Source organism: Cyprinus carpio, unplaced genomic scaffold (genome assembly GCF_018340385.1).
Source record: "Cyprinus carpio isolate SPL01 unplaced genomic scaffold, ASM1834038v1 S000006643, whole genome shotgun sequence".
In the NCBI taxonomy this organism is placed as follows: domain Eukaryota; kingdom Metazoa; phylum Chordata; class Actinopteri; order Cypriniformes; family Cyprinidae; genus Cyprinus; species Cyprinus carpio.
The window spans coordinates 47,571-66,114 of NW_024879270.1; the positions used below are offsets into that span (position 1 = coordinate 47,571).

At 38.0% G+C, this 18,544-nt stretch overlaps 1 protein-coding gene across 1 annotated transcript; it reads right to left on the reverse strand.

Moving 5' to 3' along the window:
- Positions 1-1,026: 1,026 nt before the first annotated feature.
- LOC109096050 (SH3 and cysteine-rich domain-containing protein 3) lies at positions 1,027-11,911 on the reverse strand. Its single transcript, XM_019109725.2, has 13 exons — positions 11,741-11,911; positions 9,166-9,227; positions 9,007-9,085; positions 8,782-8,938; positions 8,167-8,264; positions 8,005-8,065; positions 7,375-7,472; positions 7,215-7,281; positions 5,850-5,896; positions 4,621-4,712; positions 4,429-4,480; positions 3,239-3,376; positions 1,027-2,604 (listed from the first exon to the last, which is right to left on the reverse strand). Exons 2-13 carry the CDS (start codon positions 9,180-9,182, stop codon positions 2,506-2,508), a joined length of 1,005 nt encoding a protein of 334 aa, XP_018965270.1. The 5' UTR covers positions 9,183-9,227; positions 11,741-11,911; the 3' UTR covers positions 1,027-2,505.
- Between the last annotated feature and the right edge of the window lie 6,633 nt (positions 11,912-18,544).

An 18,544-nucleotide genomic window follows, 5' to 3' on the forward strand; every position in this document is an offset into this window, starting at 1 on the left:
ATTCTCTTCGAAAAAACAGCCAAGCTCCTGGAGGCATGCCATGGGCGGAGCTAAAGCGTCCTGAGCACTTACGCGCCGTTTACCAACAGAACACAGAAATTTGTTGCACTATTACTTACCGCCCGCAGTTCCGACTCATAACTGGGATCTTTTATCGTTGGGGCTGCTCCATCTTTCAGTATCAAATAATGTGCAAATCCATCGTTGAACTGGGCCTTGTTTATAAAAAAAATTTCACTGAAATGAACAAACGCACACGTGCAAAACTCCGTTGCTGTCCCGGAATAAAAACTGCATCCACTGTTTAAGTAACGCTGGGTTCTATGGGAAGCTAAACAAGGCTATCTTTCCCTCACATCCAAAAACACACTTCTTTGGAGACACTCTTCTCGAGCAAGTCCTGTGCAGCGCTGCCGACTACTTCCATAATTTAATTTAATTTTTTTTTTATTTAACAATTGTTCAAATAAAATGTAGCCTACTTTTTTCCAAACTATTTTGGTTAGACAAGAAGTAAAATAAAATGACATTCAGAGGACTTTAAGCCATCACGAATGGCCACTGGACGTCCTGTAACTGTCCCTGTGAACGTCTGGAGGACATCTTCACGAGCGTATGCACAACGTCGAGGGGACCCTACAACGCTACAGCCTTTTTTGTTAGCTGGCATCTGATCATGCAGCACTTCAGTTTTTATTTATACTATGTGTTATACTAAGTGTATAAACTAATTACATTTAAAGAGCCAAAAATTATAAAAGAAAAGGTATAATGAAACATTAAAATTTAAATTTTGTGTCATTCTTGTTTCTGACATTGAAAATTTGAGTAAAAAATTGCAATATTGTCAGTGCCGATGCAGCACGGCCGCCTTTGCACAGCTGTACTTTGGGCATCCCGAGTTCGAGTCAAGCTCGTGGACCTTTGCCGATCCCGTCCCCCTTTCTCTCTTCCACTTCGCTTCCTGTCATCATGCTGTCCTATCACAATAAAGGCAAAAAAAAAAAAAAATTAAATCTAAATGTATTTATTTTTTGACTCCTCAATTGTATTTTAGGTTTTTATTGACAGGAAAGATACATTGTCATTATGAGAAATGAAAACTTTACATTTCCTTTCTTACTACATTTTGGTGCATATTTTATGCACACTCCTACGATAACCAAATGGCTAATCAGGTTGTATTATTTAAAATCATTTTTACCATTTGCAAGGAATATCATTTCTACATCTATTATAATACACAACTGTAATTTCTATTTATTTCTTTTCTGAGAGCTAGACTAAAATTATAATAGATTTGTTTTTATGTTCATTCTTAAATTGATAAATCACATAACATTTATGATTGTGTCCAGTTGAGCACCTGTCATTGAGATGAAAGGAAATGCTAATGAATAGACACTGCACTGTACGCCTCCTTGATACACACCCCAAAAACACTGGTTCACAAACTGAACAAGGACATACCTATTATTTGCCAAATTCAGCAATTTAGCTTGAGCCAGGTATATTTACAGAATTTGAATCAATGATCCCATTTGTCCTTTATGGGGACCTTAAATGCGTTAAAAGCAGTTTCACCCATTATGCCAATTACTTCCAGATATTCAGAGCAATGAAATAATATAATTGAGAGGGTTGCCTATTCCATCAATTCCAGTGCTATGTAACACAATTTCAGGTAAATGTGTACTTCCATCTTTGCCGCTTTAGGAGGGTCATTTTCATTCCAGAATGACTCAAAGGTGTTCAGCAGGGCTCAGCACTCAAGTTCTTTCACACCTCAGTAAAGCATTTCATTAGTCACTCACTTTGTTTAGAGGAACTTATGCTAATGCAGAAAAGTCTGTTGCCCAAGCTGTTCCGACAAGGTCACAGTTCTCTAGAAGGTCATTGTATGGTGTAGCGTTGAGATTTGCCCTCACAGAAATTACTAAAACTGTCAAAAATATTCATCAGAAGGAGCAACAGAAGCAGATCATTTTGTTGTGTCATTTAATCATATAACCTATGACAGTGGTTTTCAACTCGTTTCTAAGTAGAAATGTAAAATGTTTGCTCCAAGAACAGGGTTAAAAACCACTGGCATCTGAGATTAGCCAGTCTCCATGATTTAGTTTTTGCTCACTTACTGAGGTCAATGTTAGTATTGCCACAATTAAAACCTTTTCTAAATAAAATATAGCATTGTGATCAGATCAGTTATTGTCACTCAGTTAGGATTAGACTATTATTCTTGCAGTGTGGATTTGTGTGTTACGTTTCTATAAAATGACTGCTCAGTGGGTGAGCAACTTTGTTTTTACTTTATTCTGAGTAAAGATCTTTTGTATTCATATATAGTGCTTGGTGAGTGTCAAATTTAGACCCTATGTATATGCACACGTTCATATTTCTGTCAAAGTGACAGTGAGGTCAGATATTGTTGTCTTTCTTGTCATGTCTTGTTTATTTATTCCTCTTCTGCTTTACTTATTTTCTTCAGGATTAAATCTCCGTCATTCAGATCTCCTGTAGCAGGTCGGCAGGGAAGAAGCCCAGTTTGCGGCCAGTGCTGACCTTCAGATATCCATTCACCTCTTCTCCTTTCTTCACCACAATCTACAAACCAGGACACAGTTATAGATGCTGAGATCTAAACAATCAATCAGTGATCAGGCAATAAACTGCCTCTAAATACATTTTGATTTACTCCTTCACATTTACTGTTGACTTTTTCACGAATGGTTCCACCCACACTTGTCTGCACTAATGTGAAGACGATAATTGTCTTACAGTATAGTTTGTGTGTATTACATTATGATATCATATCTTTTTAAGCCAAGAATGCTTTAGCCTTCTTCCAAGGCATTTTCTGTTATTTTTGCCACATTCTGAACAGAATCACATGCAAATAACATGAAAAAAACTCAGTTGTTTTGACATTTATTTGTGTATTTACTGTTTAAGTATTGTACAGAAAATGGTAAAAACTTCTTTCACCACCTCACCAATATATATATATATTTTCTTTTCTTTGCCCATTTCTCTGTTTTACCTTTATACAATTGGAGAAGCTGCTTGCACCGAGAAGTCAACAGGATGCAGCTGTGTGCACTGATTTGCTAAAAGACTTTTTACAATAAAAATATTGGAAAAATGAACCTGCTGCAGCAAAGAAACAGCTTTCCTCTTTGAGAACAACAATACAATATCATTCGCTCATCTCTCTTCAGTCACAGAGACACACACTGACCTGATCTTTCTTCAGGGTAATCTGGCCCATCTCTCTGTTTCCAACAAAGGAGCGCGTCACTTTATACACCCTCTCACCGGCTCGCACCCTGATGATGTAATTCATGGGCAAGTATCCTGTCTTCTCCCCAATCTTACCCTAGAACACACACAGAGACACACACACATACACACAGACAGATTAAAGCATATCCTCCTCTATTATTTCCTCTATTCTATGTCAGTTTAAGGTGTAAACACTTTAAGAATAAGCTATTCTTCTATTTTTAGCAACTACTTAATAATTGTAAATTAAACGATCCATTAATCTTAATCTCCCTTTTGCTTTATTCTGCACTATTCTGACCATAAGGCACAATATTCATCTCGTGTGCAAAAGCAAACACATTTCCTTTACATGGAGCCTAATCATTCGGTCCCATCAGTCCTCATCACTAACACGTATATAAGCTATGCTTTCCTGGCATTTCGCCCTGCTCACTCTCTGAATCACCCACAGCAGTCCTTTGTCTCCACACGCTGCTCGAAGCAACTCCCCTTTAATGATTCAATGATGAGAATCCCAAGGTATCATTTTAAACTGTTCCCAAAAAGTGAACATTAAAGTTTTATTCTAATATGTCTCAGATTTGGCAAGCTCATCCAGCATTCACGTAATCAATGAGTGCATGCACCTGTTCAGAAGCCCTTCCGTATGCCTTGCCTTTTTGCTTAACTGTTAAAGTCATAAACCTTTTAGCACCATTTGCTGGAAATTTCATTAGTAAAATGCAATGTGTACTGTTGAATGTGATGGGAAACATTCAAGAAGCAATGTGACATCATTATCCCAGAAGGTGATATTGTTTGTGTGAAAACCTAATATATGATCATTTTATACATGCATTATATGACCAGATCTGTGTTATTAATCCAACTTTATATCTGAAAATCTCAAGCCAACCAGAATATGGATTACAACCATTATCTCAGCCTTTGAATTCTTTTCATTCCTCTTTCCTGTTTGCTTGGAAGTTGCATAACATGGTTTTATCCACTCCATTTAGCTCTGCATGTGTCCTTAATAAATATCGTAATCCTTTGTGGCGAGGAGACTTCTGTTGAGATCTCTCCCAGTCATCCCATTGCTAATAAACGTATGAAAGAAAGAACACTATGTTTTTCTTCTAGTCTTCCAGCAGGAGAACTCACCCTCCACCACTCCTCATTGGAGTCATCCAGCACTGTGATGCGATCTCCTGGACTGAAACACAAACACACACACACACACTTAGCACACCTGACCAGATTTACAAGTGACACAAATAAATGACGTATGATGCTTATGACTGCATGAATGCTATGGCCAAACTGAAAGTTTAACAAATATGTGAACAGACTCACTGGAAGTCCAGGTCATCTTTCTCGATGGCTTTAAAGCGATACAGAGCCATGTAATAGTGAGACTGACTGAACGTCTGCTGCTGCTTCTTGTTCTGCAAACATCAACAGCCGGTTAGAAGGTTTAATTTGCCAGTTACAGCCAGAACCAGATTCAGACTCAGCTGCAACATGTTGAAGTGTAAGTGATCACTCTGTGATCAGAATATAATAAATATAAAATATTATAAAAAACTAAAATAAATATTGATTTCATATTTTAAGTTCTTCTGCTTCTGATTTTTAACCACTTTTCTAAAGCTTATGATACAAGGCAAATTTTTGAGCAATTTTACAGGGCATCTTTTTTAAGCAATGTTGCTTGAGCACTTTCTCATTGAGGATGGGTAACAAATTTCTATTTGGATACTTTAGATCGGTCATGGGCCCTGTGTTTCACCTGGTTGCCCGTCGTTGTCAACATTGCCCAAAAATTTGCCCTGTGTATCATCAGCCTATGACATAACTGGTTTGCTATATATTTTCTTTTCTTTTTTGGAAGCCATCTATTACCGTAATTATGAACAGATGCCATATGTACTCTGGAATGAAGTTTATGTGCTTCTTGCTAACATAGAAATAGCAGATGGTAATGAGGACAAACATTTTCTTTCTGACCACAGTTAAGACTTTATAAAATTGTGGTCTCTAGATATGGCTTGAGTTTATAGGAATTTTACACTCACTTCATCACCTACTAGGCAAAAGACTTAAATAGCACATCGCTCCACAGCAAACCACACATTCTGAGGTACCTTTCATGCCCACAGCACAAATGTTGTAGGACAGGTTAAGCACTGAAGTGCTGGATTTAGGGGTATGTTTCAACCCCAACCCATCACTATGAACAGTAGTAATAGTGATAGTGATATGTGGCTTAGCAAGTACCACTAATGACAGCCAAAAACTACCCAAGTTACAACAAGCATAAAAATAACATGACAAACTGAAGGGCACACACACACACACACACACACACACACACACACACACACACACACACACACACTTAAACTCATAATGAAATAATAATATTCAATATTCTGGACACAATCAGGGTTGGAACAAGAAAGTTTATAAAGGCGGCATAAAGTTGATAAACCAGTCCATGCAACTTTTAAAAGTGTTTAAAAGGTAAATGCAAACGTTTGTTGGTTTGCCACAGCATGAACACTAGTGCAAAGGCCTTTTACCTTGTCATCTGCTGCTGTTTTGTCTTTCTTGTCTCCATCTTGCTTTCCTAAAGGATAAAGCGTGCCCATTCAAAATATCTTTTTGGAATTAATGAATATATAAAGCCAGTATAAACTGATTCAAATGCAAACTATCTTATTCCTTCCTCTCAAAATACCAGAATTAACAGGCCAATCTCATATTGTTAGGAGAAAGAGATCAATAAGCAGTTAAGCCTGTGATTATATATATTGGCTCAATAGGTGGAGTGTTCTCTTTCGTAGTATCTCAGTGCTTGTTGATGGCACAATGAGAACACATCAGTGGTCACATGCTCTGAAGTCCTACAGAATGTCAACAGTTTTCTGGTACCGTTCAAAAGTACACAATGCCCATAACTAGATGTCATCATAGCCTACTAAGCACAGGCTTTGCGTCATCATGCCAGATTCTTCAGTAACTAGATTGTCTCAGCCCATTATTCCTATGACTAACTGGAAGAGTCTACCTCTTTCATGTGATTTATTGTTGGTGACAATATGCTCAGTATGTATGTTGCCTGTTTGGAAGATTGTTGCTGCCTTGGAGGGATCTGATTGCCCGCACTGCAAACTTATAAATGCTAACTTCTGTGCACTGATGTTAGCAACACTCTACAAAAGCAGTGTTGAAAGATGAGCATTTGGGCATCAAGCTCTCCAGACTCTCATGTTGAGTTCACTTGAAGTTCCCTGTTTCCCAGCCCTGAAACACATTCTGCATTTTACTATAGGCTAGAGGAGAAAGAGCTGAATGGTATGTCTATGATGGAATTAGAATCTGTGGAGTTCACTGGAGGCCAGGCTGAAGCCTGACTTTAACCCCACAGTGATGCCTTACAAAGCTGCTTGGGATCACCTCCTATGCCATGGAAAATGGCACCTAGACTAGACGGATGAGACCCTGACTGAGGAATAAAAGTCCTTTTTATATGATTGTTTTCTGCTTTCACACCTTGCTGGCTGCTTGCCTTCTCTTGTATTTCCATCAAGAGGTGTCGAGATAAGGACAGATAAGAAGACAATTGTGTCCTCTCTAAACCATCAGTTATGGCCCATTCTAACACTGGCATCAAATATATTTTGGAGTAATTCGGGAGAATATTTGGCAGAGTGAAATTAGATTTATTTGTTTTACTGGTTTACAGACACTAGAGAAGAGGGGAGAGTCATTTTCAAGCTAAAGTAAAAATACTTGGTGAGAAATCTGCATGGGGAAATTTTTCACCTCACATGCCCCTCACGTGAAATTCCCAATCTTGTGGTTTCCTAATGAGATGACTGAATTTCGCCTGTGGAATTTTGCCACACAGAGGACAAAAATGAGCCACTTATGCCTTAACTTACCTTCAGCAACCTCTTCATCCTCCTTCGGTTGTTGAGCTTCCTCCTCCTCCATCATCATCATCATCATCTTAGAAATGATACATGTTCATGATATTCATCATAAGAGTAAGAGCTCAGGAACATGTTTGATAATTCCTGACAGCAGAACGGGATCACTTACATTCTTTTTGTCCTCAGAGCCTTTCTTCCTCTCTTTATTGGCCATGATCACACCCACTCTCAGTGTTTCAAACACCGGATCAGTGCGGTTCTGCTGACCTATGCACATGCAGTTTCAGTTCTCCAAGTATTTTACTGTGTTCAGTTTATTTATTTATTTTTTTACATTTTATCATTCAGTCATTTTAACAGCATTTTATTCTACAAAAATCAACATTATTTTATCAGAACTAGGCTCACCATACACAACAGTCATGAACAAGACCTCACAAGGGACATAGGAAACACAAGGGCTATATATACACACAGGGTGAAAAGACTAACAAGAAACAGGTGCACATAATCAGAAGAAACAAAGGGAAATCTGAACAGAAACCAGAATTACACACGAAAAGATGCCATAAACATAGGCATACTTGATTATCACACTTTAGTTTAAGGCCCAATTCTCAATATTAATTGTGACCTTGCCTTACCTTATATTTAGTAAGGTATTTGTTAAGTTTAGGTATGGGGTCAGATTAAGGGGTATAAAATATGGTCATGTAGATTAAGGCATTTAATGTGCTCTATAAGTACTAATGAACAGCCAGTATGCTAGTAATATGCATGCTAAATACATCATACTCACCAGGGTTATTGATCTCTTGATCGTAGAGAGGAGAGCTGTATGCCCGTCTAAATCCAGGAGGCTGACAAGGAAGATATTAATAAAAACAATGAAACTGAGAGTGTGACTGTACTGTCATCATATCATATATCACAATAGAATGCATATAGAATGTTGTCTCACTATTTTGCCAAAGCATCTCTGGAACTGCACATATGATTGGCACGAGTGGTGAATGTTGGTCTTGCAGTTTTTACAGCGCAAGGCAAATTTATTATTGACTGAAAGTAGAAAGGAAATCAGTTATTATACCAAATTAATTTTTTTGTAATGAGCATAATATGCAACTTTATTTTCCACACATTGACTTAGACTGCCTGCACAAACACAGATCAATGCCTACTTCATCATCATCTTGCCCGCTGTCCTACCACAGACAGAAGAACTACTACAACAGGATCACTGGACTAAAACAAACATCCCCTTCCAAAGCATCACAGTGTTAGGACAGTGGCTGTTTATTTTCAACTATGTAAATGTCTCTGGTAAAGCTGTTACAATTCCACACAGACTTTGCAAACAGACTTGTACAGGAAGATATGACCAGACATGGTAAGCATGTTAATGCACAGGTCTTTAAGCCTGTACTTAGGGTTTACTGACTATAGTGTCAGCAGAATATTCAATACATAAAAATATTCACTATAGGGAAGACACACATCCACACATAAAACGGCTTCTTGTTGTTGGGGAGTGTTTAGATTATATTGGCAATGTTGGTGTGAAATGTGAACTTACGGACAATCATTCGTGCACAGACGTCACAAAACTTGGGTTTCTTGCAGTAGTGGTCTTTAAACTTGTGTGGCCTGTCATTGATCTGAATTACAGGCTCAGGGGTCGGAGGGGGAGGGGCCTCTTCTTCCTCCACCTCTTCATCATACACAAAATAAACCTGAGGAGGACAGAAAGTGAGCTGTGTGTACATGATACCGATACCAGGACAGAGACTGACATACGTACAGTGTTGTCATCCTCCTTTACAACATTGTCTGGAGCTGGAGGGTTATCATGAATATCCAGCGAATCTTTGTCCTCAAGTCTGAAACACAATCAGCATTTGGATAGTTGTGCACTTATATAATGTTCCAGATAGACAATATAATCTGTGGCGACACTCACTGATCATATTGAGCCATAAATACAGCTTCTTCAGCCTGCAGTCAGTCAGGAGAATTCAGCACCTGCACAACCATGACACGTAAACTGATCTGATGTTCATTCAGATCTCCAACCCTGCTCCTGGAGAGCTACTGTCCTGCAGATTTCAGCTCCAAACCAAATCACACACACACACACACCGGAACAAGCTAACAAAGGTGTTCAGCGTTACTTGATAATTACAGACAGGTGTGTTCAAGCAGGTTGGAACTGAAGTCTGCAGGACTGTAGCTCTCCAGGAGAAGTGTTAAAGATCCTTGAATTAAAGGGGTTACACATTTACTAAGTAACTAATTAACTAACTAAATAAAGTTTATTCAAGTCACCTTTTAATTAATATATGCTTCAGAAAAGTAGTCTATCAAATGCTTTTTTACACATATATTGGTTTCAGTTAGAACTCCAGCATATGTTTTACATACTATCTTATAAACTTACATATTCGTGTTCATAGTAACAAGTCAGCTTTGTGGTAGAAGATCACTGGCTTTCATCACTTGCTCCATTCATTAATGAATCATCTGATTTGAATGAATTGGTTTAATGAATGATTCTAGTATAATTTCACATTTCTATATTTAAAATGTTATATTTAAAACATTAACTGAATAACATTTATTTATATAATTGGAACTGCAATGTAAATACATTTCGTTGCCTTGTACCTTACATGTGCAATGACAATAAAGTTGAATTTAATCTAATCTAATCTAAATACATATACATGTGTCTTCAGATGCAGCTTCAGTGCACCTCTGCTGTGCAAACATGGCCTCAAAATTATGTATGCCTTTTTTCTGTTTGAGCATCAGCCCACAGGAACCTAATTCCTTGTAAAGTATGCAAATCAATTGTGCCTCCATTTTAAACACTTCCTCCGACTTCATGAGGCGAATCTCACCAAACTGTTAAATCCAGCCACAACTGAAGTCGAACATACCTAAAGTCCATGAAATAAAAAGTCTAGCATTTTGCTCATTGCATGTTTTTATACAAAATATCAACTAAATTTTCTGTAATATGATGTCATTTCATTGTTACAGCAACTCAAGATTCATCTTTGAATCATGAACCTAATCTCATATGTTGAACTAAATTGTAAAATTACCATATAGAGTGTGTTGCTACTGCCTGAATCGCCTTAATAAGCAGAATGCAGAAGCACTTGTACAAGTCTATTGGAAATATCAGGAGATCATCTGAGCTTGTGTGTGTGTGTGTCTGTGTGTGTGTGAGTGTGTGTTTCTGTGTGTGTGTGTGTCTGTGTGTGTGTGTGTGTGTGTGTGTGTGTGTGGTGTGAGAGTGATGGTGTGAAAAAGGACGACATCAAAGCAACTTGTAGTATTGATTATTGTAAATTAAATTCTTATTTAGGTATGACTGTCAGTTGTTGATCTGCGGTAAAAGGGCGAGCTGTTTAAGGTCAGCGTGTGAATTGCTTGACATGGCCACATCACCAGAGTTCAGGATACAGGCTAGTTAACATTAAAATAATGCAGATTAGTACTGTGTGCCTTTTTTATGTTGCCAAAAAATATTAAAATTTTACATTTTAGTGTGATTTACATGAAACTTTATAATCTTAAGTTCCTCTTAAAATTTCAACACATTTTGCTCCATTTTTTTATGTTTATACCATGAACGTTGTCACCCCACATTTTAAGTGACAAATGGAATATTTTTTTATTTTTACTTGTGCATATTTAAATTATTGGTAACTTTGATATTTTAGATAGTAAAGTTTATCAGGGAAAACTAAACCAAAGTGGTTTAACTTTACTGTCTGACAAGTGACTGAAGATGAATATAAAGTCTTTGAAAATCCTGCTCTGCAGATTTGTCAATGTGTAACTGATGTTAGTACAGTCTAGCTTAATTTTGACAAAGTACCAATTTTTTATACCAATTATTGAAATGTTGTTATTATTGTCCATATAACAACATTAATTTTAAAACAAGTACAGCAGATTGCATACGTTTATGTATCATTACATAATGAAACATGAAACCTTTGTCAAATCAAAAACATCAACTCTGCCATTTAATCTCTCTCTTTCTCTTTCTCTCACACACACTCTCACACACACACTGTATACTGTATATGTACTTCATACTGTACAAACTGTAGTTTCTATCCCCTCCCCCAACCCTACACCTAAACCCACCCCTCACACAAAACTACAGGCATTTTTAGATTTTCAAAACACTTCATTCTATATGATTTATAAGCTGTTTTCCTCTTGAGGACCAAAAAAAAGTGTCCCCACAAGGTGAAAATTTACTGGTATTACTATACTTGTGGGGACATTTGGTCCTTATATAAGGAATATCAGGGACACACACACACTGTTTCTATTTCTGGGCCTGGAAATTCTATTTGAAGCCAACAAAATCAGGATCTCACTAAGCAGACTGTTAGAAGAAATACAATGGACATTTTGCATATAGCAAATAAATGTAAATATTATAACATGTAAATATACACAATATCAATAGGAGTGAATCATGTGACCTAAACTATAATAAATATACATACCTGTTAATGATGTTTTGCTTGATGTTTACTATAATCCAATGTCTCCAATGAGTTATCAATCAGAGGTGTTGTCCTACAGTAAGTTAGTCTGAACTCATTAATAAGCAGACTGGTTTGAGCTGAGGAACTAACACTTGTACATGTACATGTGTATCTGTGTCACTCTGAGTGTTTTAAACAGATGGTAGATGACGAACAGTAATAAGACCCTCTCTCTCTGTCCATTTGACAGACATGAACATGTGCAGTCAGTTCTAGTCACACACAGATTCACTGCAGGCCTGTCAGTTTTCACCCTAGGTGTAAGAAAGATCATTACAACAGAAACGGTTTCATTTTTTTTTTTTCATTTCAAGTGAATGCTCACAAACTCATTACCAACATATTAACAATATGGTATTTTTTTAAAACCTTTGGTATTTTTGGTATTTGTTCCTACTTTCATTTACAAAGTTGTGTGCTTGAAAGTAAAGCTTTACAGTGATAAATGCTTACTAGAATTTTATCTTTCGGCAGAAAAAAAATTACTAGTTTAGCCTATAAAGTTTAGCCTTTGTATTCTTTAGTTTAGCCCTAATATTCAGTGACTTGCTCAGGTTAAACTTTTCTTTTTTGGAACAAATCTTATATTAACAGGTGTTACGTTGTAATGGATACAATCAATTGAAGCATCAAGACACTTTCAAAAGGTGATTTACTCTATTTTGATCGCTACCATATACAAACTATAAACTTTTATCTTGCTACTTCTGTGATTATTTGAATGTTTGTAATACAGATATAGTGATAAAGACGTGAAGCTTCTACAGAATATATTAACTGCTCTCTCTGGGTCAGCAGCAGCGTGAATGCAGATTCGTTACAGTCAGGAGCTGTGTCTGAAATCGCTCACTCGTTCACTAATCCCTATATAGTGTATGGCAGTTGAGTGCACAATATCAGAAAAGAGTGAATGAAAAATAAAGTGAACTAATTCGGACACTGCGTCAGAGAGCTGGAGCAGTTGCAGAAACATCTTCATCATATATGTACTGTACACTTATATTATTTTAGAAAATGATATTAATAACAATAACACTCACAATGACTTTATATTGTAATTAGGTTATATATACCTCTGCGGCAGCTTTGTGGTTTCAAAGATGGTATTATTAGGCCTAACTTGTTTTGTAATACTTATGTTCATAATAATGAAATACTATTAAAATACTGGCAACAAAAATAAACATATTACATATAATTAATAAATAAATAAATAAATAATATTTTTGTAATCTTAATAATGCATGAAATAACCGTCAAAGCAGAAATAAGAAAGATGTAAACTGCATCTCTCAAAAACTCGCTCGCTCCAGCTCTCCCAGCTTGTCTATCCTCTCTGTATTGGATTATGGGAAATAGTGCTTCTGCGAGTGAACTTGGTTGTACACTTGAAACCAGAGAGGGTTGTGGGTAAAAAGTAGTGAAGAAATGTAGGGAATGAACTCGTTCACTCAGAATTTGGACACCACTACAAAATGCCTATATAGAAAATATATAAGGGATAGGGAGAGGTTTCGGAAACAGCTTTTAAGTTGGCTTGAAAAAGCCTAGCCAGAAAGTTTGAAGTAGTTTTAAAAGCTTAAAGTTTAAAGGTTTTCATTTTGAAATAGTTAAGTTTAAATTTACTAGTTTTTAAAAGCTTAAAAACAGCTAATTTAACAATAAACAGCTAAAAACCTGCTAAAACCAGTTGATTAAGCCAAAGAAAAAAAAGGCTGAGGTAAAACCTGCTAAACCCAGCTAAAACCAGCTTTAAAAAAAAAAAAAACAAGCCAGCTAAAATCAAAGCTAAAACCAACTTATTTAGAAAAAGACAGCTAAAGCCAGTTGATTTAGCAAAAAATGGTTAAAACTAGCTTAAAAGAAGCTGATTCAGTAAAAAATATATATATATATTGCTAAAAACCAGGCCATTTAGAAAGAAAGCCAGCTTCGGCTGTTGTGGCCTAATGATTAGAGAGATTGGAGAGACTTGTAACCCAAAGGTCGTGGGTTCGAGTCTCGCTACCAGCAGGGATTTGTAATTAAGGGGAGTGAATGACCAGCGCTGTCTTCCACCCTCAATACCACGACTGAGGTGAGACCCTTGAGCAAGACACCAAACCCCCAACTGCTTCACTACTCACTGCTGTGTGTGTGCACTTGGAAGGGTTAAATGCAGATCACAAATTCAAGTATGGGTCACCATACTTGGCTACACGTCACGTCACTTCACTTTTTAAAACCAGCCCATTTAATAAAGTAGTTCCCTTTTGATAGCTCTCAGCACATCCCCTGCCGCCATCTGGTGAGATCTAAAGAGCAATTTCCTTGCGACGTTGTTACAAATGTCATTAATTGTGGTTCACTTCCGTGATTTGGTACAATTGCGTTCACATCAGCAGCGTACCATACCAGAGTTCACTTGAACCGTACCCCAGACCACCCCTTTTAAGCGGACATGGGTAAGGTTCGTGAGTGTGCACTTGATTTTGTAAAACACCGTTCACATCATCCAAACGTCCTGAACTCTGACGTCAATTGAACCCAGGTCTTGAATCTCGAGACGCTCTTTTGAGACACGATGCAATAAAACCAATAACAGAAATAATATAGGCAAACAACTAAATTTATATGAGTTTTGACATGGGAAAAAGAGAAACAAACTGCACTGGCTATGGCACTTGAAATCGATAAAAATGGTGTTGCTGCTCAGAGAACAAAAGGACAGAAATCCGTTTGGGTTCACCCCATCCTCCGACGCAGACATAAATACAGAGAATACCATCGGCTTGTTCAAGCAATACAATACCATAGCTTTTAATTATAGGACTGGACATTCCACTGCTGCAGGCTTTATACAGAGTGTGAGCAGGTCCATCTGGGATTGTCTTGTTCCCCAGTTTATGCCCACCCCAGGAGCAGAGGATTGGAAAGAAATTGGTGAGGACTTTTATAGGCTTTGGGCTTTTCCAAATTGTTGTGGTGCTATATATGGCAAACATGTGATCATACAAGCCCCAAGCAACACAGGATCACAATTTTATAATTACAAGGGATCATTTTCAAAGGTCTTGCTGGCAGTGGTTGATTCACTCTGGCACATCAGGGTAGTGGATGTAGGAGCCTTTGGTAGGCGCAGTGATAGGGGAACCCTGGCAGCTTCTGCCTTTGGGAAAGCCCTATGTCACGGGACTCTCAGCTTACCCCAGGACTCTGCACTTACCGGACCTGACCATCTTGGGTGCACTCCCTGTGTTTTTATAGCAGATGGGGTATTTCCATTCCAAAGAAACCTAATGAGGCCCTATCCTGGACACACAGAGGGAGAACAACGAGCATTTAACATCCATTTGTCACATGCCAGAAAGAAAAAGCAATTTACCATGAAGTCAAGGAATGTCAGGCCAATGTTCCTACCACAGAATCATTGTGTATCTCCTGGGGAGCCTGAGGATGTTGTTTAAAGCAACATGTGATGAAAAAGTCATGGAAGGAATGTCAGGCCAATGTTCCAGCAGAGGCACAACCAGCAGTACAACATCTTTTAAGAATTGGCAACAACAACGCCTCAAGGGAAGCACTTTCAGTGAGGGCCACTTATACCACATACTTCTCACCTGCTGGTGCAGTGCCAAGGCAATACATGGCAGTGTAATCTATCCCTTACTTACCACTCCCCAGCAGTAAAAGTTTCTTGATTAGACAGATTACTAAACATTAGCCCAAAGCACTACAAAATGCATGTTTAAAATTATTGTTTTATAATTATTTTATTATTAAGTGTTTGTGTCAATTATAAATGCGTCACGGCACGGTAAAGAGCGCTGTGGAATAAACAGGGTCTGGGTCCAAATGCAGAGAAGCACTTTTAATAAACTGAAACAAAAAGGCCAACAAGACAAAACAAGACCGGATCAAACTCGAAGACTGGTAAACCACCGCACATACAACTAGAAATACAGATCACAAGTAACAATTAATTCAGCCAGGCAGAGTGGTGAATGAGACGAGAATATATAGTCCGTGACAATGGGGAACAGCTGTGTGTGTGAGTATGTGACCAGGTGTGTAGAGTTTGGGGTAAATGAGTCCAGCAGAATGGGAAATGGCTCCCTCTGGTGGTGAGAGGGAGAAACACCGGGTCCGGACTCATGACAAAATGTATATAAGCTTAAAAAATATTTGTACATCTTATGTAAAAAATAAAAAAAAATAAAAATAAAAGTTCAAATTTATATAAAAATCAGTTTATATAACTTTTCCAGTTACTCCACAAAGAGCCACATACATTTCTATTTATTTATTTTTTCTTCTTTTTTTTAATCAAAAATCTGGGCCCAAATATGTTTTTTTTCTTGACGAGTCTTTTATTTCCTCATTTCTTAATAAATTAAACATGAAAAAACAAACATGCACATATAATTGAGTTTGACATTTAACTGATATGGTGAAAAATAAACCTTTAGAAAGAGTATTTTAACTTGTATTTCAATTATGCAGTTATTCTAGCAAAGTAAAAAATAAAAAAATATTAATGTTTATGGGGTAGGCGTGAGCCTTCTTGTCTCCACATCATGAAGGGCCTTTAGCAGCTTTATTCTGGCCTCAAATTTATTATTAGGACTCGGGCGCCTCAGTGATGGCAAAAGGCTCTTCAGAAAATCTTCATCTTCATCTTCATCCTTTCCTAATGCCTCCAAGACTCCCTCTTGAAACCGAGAGTCCTGGTGGCTGAGCAGAGGTGCAGCGTTGACCTGTGGCTGAGCGATGAACTGGTGGAGGACATGGAACTGGGGGAGAGATGGAGTTGTTTGATGATGAAGGCTGAAAGAGTGGAGCATGCTGTACTCTAAACAGACTTGCCTCTTCTTCCTCTATCCTCTATCAAATAATTAATTATATATAAAAAATAAACAATTAGGATTAATAAAAACCTATTTAACATCAAACAATTTGTACATATTTAAATATATAATTAAACTCATAATTACTTCTATGAGTCGTGCTATTGATTCCAGAAGTGATGCCGCTGTTTCTTGACTTTCATTTGCCTGACTGAAGTTGGAGCTAGTTGTCCTCTCCTTTACATGGGGCTCAAGAAAAGACAGTGCACTCATATATTTCCACCTCTTTCTAAATGTTCCCCCTGCAGCTCCACTTCCCTTGTTCTGCTCTAGTCTCCTCTCACGTAAATATTTATCTCTCGTGTATTTGCACTTGCTTCTGCACTGCTCCTCTGTATTTTTAAAATAATAGAATATATAAAATATCCAGCTGATTAAAACTTACTATTTAAAAAAGATCGTTTTTTTAATTTTTTGATTATTGTTTTAGCAAACAAGCTAACTAGTAGGATACCAAACTTTGTATTTACAACATAAAAATATAACAAAATACATTACTCACCAGAGATATTCAGTGACAGAAATATTTCTCTCCAAGCTCATTTTTTAAGGAACAAGTTGTGATAATCACTTGAAGAAATGTTATATAATTCAGGATACACAGCCACTATGAGTGCCTCCTCCGCATGTTGCCCTCAAACGTGCATAAAAACCGGTAGTTGTCATCATGCCTACTAGCACTTGACAACGCTGTATGCTACTGTACAATCAGAAAATAGCTTGTGCAATCTGCGTGCATTGCGAGCTTGCTTTCGCCTCCAAATTGCTTCTTGATTCAGGTGCCACTGCTTTGGGAACTGCGCTCACATCGGGAGGATGATGAGATACGTGTAAAAAAGTTGAAATGGTGAAAAAGCTGAAGCTGACCTTCTCAATCTCCTGCCCTGCGTATGTCGAGCTCTGGATGCACGGCTGCGCTGGAAGCCCTCAGAGGGCTTACTTACATCCGGTGCTGCGCTGGAAGCCGAAAACGGCTGAGAAGCCATTGTTCTCTTACGTCTAAGAGCTTTCAAAAGGCATGTCAAGCTTGCTTAGAGACCTGGAGGACTGATTGCGCCGCACTGCGATAAGATGATTTTTTCATCTTACAAGAACTTCCCTGGATTACTGTAAATGAATTTTATCGCATGGTGAAGGGCATTAAATGTTTCAAGTTACATTGACAACATTAGGGTGAGTATTGTGCTATCGTCCAGCTCATAGCACTGGATAATGCTGCATGACTTCTGTGCCGATTTGATCAGTGCTTAAATAGCAGGGTTAAGTTAGAGTTCAGCTTTAAACTCCAATAACCTCAGGTTTTTATGAATCCTAAGAGATAGAACCACAAAAATCAAATACCAAGCTACTGATGAGCACGAATAACCGCTTGTAATATGAGTGCAAGGTACCACGCTCTGCAATGCTTAGAACCTGACACACGCAAACCGCAGAGGAATGCCAGAAAATCTGCAGCAAACTCTGCGCACGAATTTTGGTGCTCTACGCGCTTCTTTTTTGATTAGACCTTGGTTTCCTTGGCTCCATTCAGCCAGTAGTTAGTTTGAGCCGCTTCTTGTCTCCTGTAGCGTGCTTCTCTGTATCCGGACGTTCTCCTCTCTATGAGCTGAGTTCATGTTTTGGACCATAGCCCTCCACTGTTTTCCTTCTTCGTGTACAGATCGCACTCTCAAACAACAACTTTTTTGAGATGCCCATTCCTCTAGAGCTGCTATTTGCGGGCCACTGGAGATCCCTCGATATTTAAGTGTGTGCATAAAATCGTGATTGGTGCAGGGCTCACTGGAGATCTGTTTGAGACAAGCTCCTTCAGCAAGCTGCCTGTATTGTGGGCCTTACTGCAGCGTGTGAATCTTTCCTGATTCATGAAACCGGG

Excerpts from the sequence above, each read along its gene's own strand:
- LOC109096050 (XM_019109725.2), bottom strand. Across the intron at positions 8,939-9,006 it reads TAAAGGAGGATGACAACACT|GTTTATTTTGTGTATGATGA; the intron begins GTACGTATGTCA and ends TGTCCTCCTCAG. Across the intron at positions 2,605-3,238 it reads TTACCCTGAAGAAAGATCAG|ATTGTGGTGAAGAAAGGAGA; the intron begins GTCAGTGTGTGT and ends CCTGGTTTGTAG.